The following is a 4,447-nucleotide window of genomic DNA, read 5'->3' on the forward strand; positions in this document are numbered from 1 at the left end:
TGTATAAAATTTATTTTATATTTCAAAATGTTATGTGTATAATTCAAAAAGACTAACATGTACAACAGCAAAAGCAGATAAAAAATACAGATAATAAAACATATAATATATGTACACTTTTAACATAGAATAGAATATATTTTTATTAAAATTATTTTTCTTTATGTTTTTTAAGAAGATATTCGATTTTAACTTTATCATCTTTGCTTGGTATACCTTGATAAACTTTTATAAATATAAAATAAAAAAAATATTAACTTTTTATTAATAATTTAAGAAAATAGTCGCTAAAGTTTAGTAATAATGTATATTTTTAAGATGAGTTTGTTAGAAGATGTCTATGTGATATAATATTTTATCATACAAGCATTTAAGATCGTTTAAGGCATTGATTTTTATAATTTGTGATGAATTTTTATATTGAATTGTATATGAGTAGCACATATAATATTTAATAATCTGAAATCATACACAGAGATATTGAATATAATTCTAAATATTAGAATAGTTGCTTGACAAGCAAAACATCAGAGTTTAATTCTCATTCTGCATATGCGACAATAAGAATTTGTAATAGAAAAATATTGTGTGTATGTGTGTGTGTGTGTGTGTGTGTATGTGTGTGTAAAAGAAATATAGTATTTAAAACATGAACTTAATCTCAAGATAATAAGACAATACAATTTTTCAGATGTTAGTTATAAATTTACTAAGTAAAATTACTTAGTTTTTGATGTAGAGATACATACCAAGAAGATTGTGTCCTACTATATGAACCGGTCCACTGCCCTTAACCAACGTGAACGTGACTGGAGGATCTGGGAAACTTAGATCGAGAATAATCTGCGCCGTTTTTCCCATCTCCAACAAGGCAATTGGAGTTTTTATAGGTCCTTTTAATCCCATTGCTTCAACCTGCAAGACGTTAAGCTCTCCAGGTTTAGCCTCCGGTCCTAGAAGAGCCTAAAAAGTTTACAATAAACATTATACAAGAAATTATTTATATAAATGTAGAATAAATAATAAAATATAATATTGGATACTAATAAAAATTATTTTGGTTATTAATTCATACAAATATCTAAGATTTTATACAAAATTCAAACTCAATGTTGTAACAATCAGTCAATAATTCTTATAAACAAAAGACTAGGAAAATTGTATATTTAAATTTCTTATAATTGTATTATTTTTAGGTTTGTTCTTTATTCCTGCACTATCTGAACTGATGCAATAAGTTGAAGTGAAACAAATATAAGTTTGTTTCACTCTAACTTATTGCACTGTCTGAGCCAGTTTAGACAATATAGGAATAAAAAACAAATCCATTAAATGCATTTTATCTCAAATATTTTTGTCATACGTTTATAAAGTTTGATCAATTTTTTTCTAGGTTAGAAAACAGCTTAGAATCAATTCTGTATCTTAAAACGAAGTGAAAATTACAAAAGTGAGCGAATTTACTAGAATACTGATAATTTCATTGGTCAACACCTAGTAAATTTGCTTACTTTTGTAATTTTTTCACTTTGTTTGAAGATACAGAATCGACCTCCTACCTGCGAAAAAATAATTATACACAAATATTATTATATTGTTATAAAAAAAAAGAATAAAGAGATAAAAAATGCTGTAATATTCAAATTCAATGAAATGCACAAAGCGCACACATATAACAGAAGAAATGATTAAGGTAATGTAATAAAAAATTATATTTGTCATTATAAACTTTTAAAAAGTTAAAAATTAATGTTACGATAAAACATAATGTACTACATATAATTTTTATAAAACTACTCGCGATGAGAATGTTTATTAATATCTACTTTGTTATATTAACTTTGTGTGCCGTAATATTTCGATAACCGGTACACTATCAAATTCTATTAATTTAATTCGCATATTGTGATTCACGAGAAGAATTTCGATTCCTTGTTCAATCGAATCAAATCAAGTTTAACCGCAAATTAAATTTCCGTTAAAATTTGTATCTCACGACATATAATAGAGCCCTGTCTTATCTAATATAAAGTGGGGGGGAAGGGCGAAGCCGTTGTGAAAAAATGGCGCCAAGCATCAAACTTTCCCGGTACCTATTCGTTAAGAGACGAGTTGGCAATTATAACGGGAAACTAATCAATCATCGTCACAACGCCACGAGCGACTTTGTAAAAAGATGCCTTCTTATTTACTTTAAGGAACAATCATTGAATGATTCAGACATAGAGGAATGTTTGCGATCTTAGGAAAAGCAAAAAAATCGGAGCAATGTGGCCGACTGTCACCCAGGTTATCTTTCTCGATTAAAGAATTGAACGAGACCACTTGAAATTGGCGATTGAGTTTCGCGCGCGAAATGTTAATTGGCGATGGTGATGAGGAGCGCTACAAAGAAAAAAATCGAGGTGTTCCTAAATTATGCTAACTGAACAACAATTGAAAATGCGGTATGCGGAAACACGCGGCATGATAGAAGAAACGATAGCCGATGAGTGCGATGGAAACTGCACGCCCCACCACGAATGAAGGAAGGCGCCCGAAAGATGCTAGCTCGTGGAGACACAGCGGGGAACCGTAGGCGGGGAAAAACTCATTAGACATGGAGCGACGGCGACGTCTCTGTTGTCATTCCATCGGTTGCCGAAACGTGGCACACTCACCATTTTTATAATGAGCTTCTGATCAGCGCCGATGTCTTGGGCCGCGCCGTCCGAATCATCGTTCTTGTGCTCCGGGTCCCATACCTCGCTTGCATTCGGTCCCTCTAGGGTGATTCCTGAACACAGAAGACACTAAAGTCGTATTCGTGGCGAGAGAGCGGCACCGGCCGGTGACCAAGCACGCCGGCTCCGGAGATTGCAACGGGAGTCGAGAGTCTGCCGTATCGCAATGGCCGAAAGCCTAGCCGGCGTCTCCGGCCAGTACATCCCCTTCGCGCTTAAATGGCCGACGGTACGTAAGTATCCGCGTGCGTCGCGAAATAGCAAAGCCACAGCGAACGTGGCATCATGGCCGTTCATATTTACCGTATAGATATTCCTCTGCCATGGCGATCGGTCTGCTATTAACGGATTCTCGTGACGCGTGGATGTACCCGTGAGGACGGTGCAGTGGACGTGTGCGTGCCGTGCGCGGTGATGGAGTAGAGCCGAGAGCGTGAGAGGCGTGAGAGCGAAACGCCGCGCGCGCAACGGTTACTGTGTTACTGCGCGAGGGAAGTAGGGTCTGGATGGTAGGGAACGGTCGTCGTCGCCGCCGCCGCCGCCGCCGCTGCCGCCGCCGCCGCCGCACGTGCCGGTCGTCGTACGAGCGCGTAGTAAAATGAGTTTCGCTTAGCTGGCCTTGCGCGCCAGGACTACGTTCCGCGCGCTGATTGGTCGGTCGTCGCGCCGTCCGGTGTTGCCGTTGCGACCCATACCGTCGCCGCTCGCGCTCGCCGCCAAACGGCGTTTTGTTTGGCCACCTAAACTGTCTTATTCTCTCAATTCCCGAATTCAGTTTCCAAATTCTTTCAGAGTTTGAAAGCCTTTTGATAAGTATCGCAGAAAGTACTAGAGAAATCTATTACATACTATGATATTTTTGTACATTTTCCTGTGCGATATTTTCAACAATACGATTCTTAAGGTCTATCTTCGGATAAACTATATGTGATAATATGATTTATCTAATTAATAGAATATAAGATATAGATAAACATAAAAATAAAAGAGTAAGAACAAAGAAAATAAGAAAGTGAGTTCAAGTTTATATTGAATGGTAAAACAACCCAACCTTATAACTATAGCGATCATTTTTCCTAAAATGAAGTGTGAAAAATGAAAATTTTTACCATGGAAAGTAGTAATGAAAAAATTTTCCATTTTTCATATTGCCTGTTTTCCTATTGCCTATATTTTTCAAGTATGTGTATCAGACTTAAATTTATAAAAGAGTTCCTAAAAAATTTTTGCAAAATTTATATAAATCTAGAATATTAAAAGAAAAAAATTTTTCTTTTTTTTCTTTTTTCTGTAAATCGATTAATTTCAAAATAAAAAAATATTTTTTTATAAAAATGAGTTTTTACAAAATTACAAAAAAATTCGATATTATTATGAAAAATCATCTCGTACCAATTAAAAGAAATTATCTTAAAATTAGAAATTATTATTAAAAGATCTTATGTTTAAATATTTTTTCATTAATTTTTTCCCATAATGTTTTATCAAACTACAACGCTTCAAAATAAAATAAAAATATTGAAAAACGCTAGTTTTTATGTAATTTAAGAACAAAATAGCATAAAAACAAAACTGAAAAATAAATAGCTCAATCTTTTTAAAATGCACTTTTGAAAGCTTCTCTACGGTTTTGGTTTCTGATATACGAAAAAATTGTTTTTGAATTTATGGATGATAATGTATATCGATGTATTATTCGAAATACAAAATACTTAGCTACTTTA

General features: G+C 34.2%; 1 protein-coding gene across 1 annotated transcript in view; it reads right to left on the bottom strand.

Annotated features, from left to right (window-relative positions):
- The window catches only part of LOC108691086 (nucleoplasmin-like protein), a 6,732-nt gene extending 3,449 nt beyond the window's left edge, over positions 1 to 3,283 (bottom strand). The window contains exons 1-3 of the mRNA XM_018198724.1: positions 3,027 to 3,283; positions 2,661 to 2,776; positions 750 to 963 (exon numbers count right to left, since the gene is read on the bottom strand). Of these exons, the coding sequence (XP_018054213.1) occupies positions 750 to 963; positions 2,661 to 2,776; positions 3,027 to 3,048 (352 nt within the window). The 5' untranslated portion in view covers positions 3,049 to 3,283. The remainder of the gene's footprint in view (positions 1 to 749; positions 964 to 2,660; positions 2,777 to 3,026) is intronic.
- Positions 3,284 to 4,447: the final 1,164 nt, after the last annotated feature.

The sequence above is a fragment of the Atta colombica genome, unplaced genomic scaffold (assembly GCF_001594045.1).
Source record: "Atta colombica isolate Treedump-2 unplaced genomic scaffold, Acol1.0 scaffold39, whole genome shotgun sequence".
Lineage (NCBI taxonomy): Eukaryota > Metazoa > Arthropoda > Insecta > Hymenoptera > Formicidae > Atta > Atta colombica.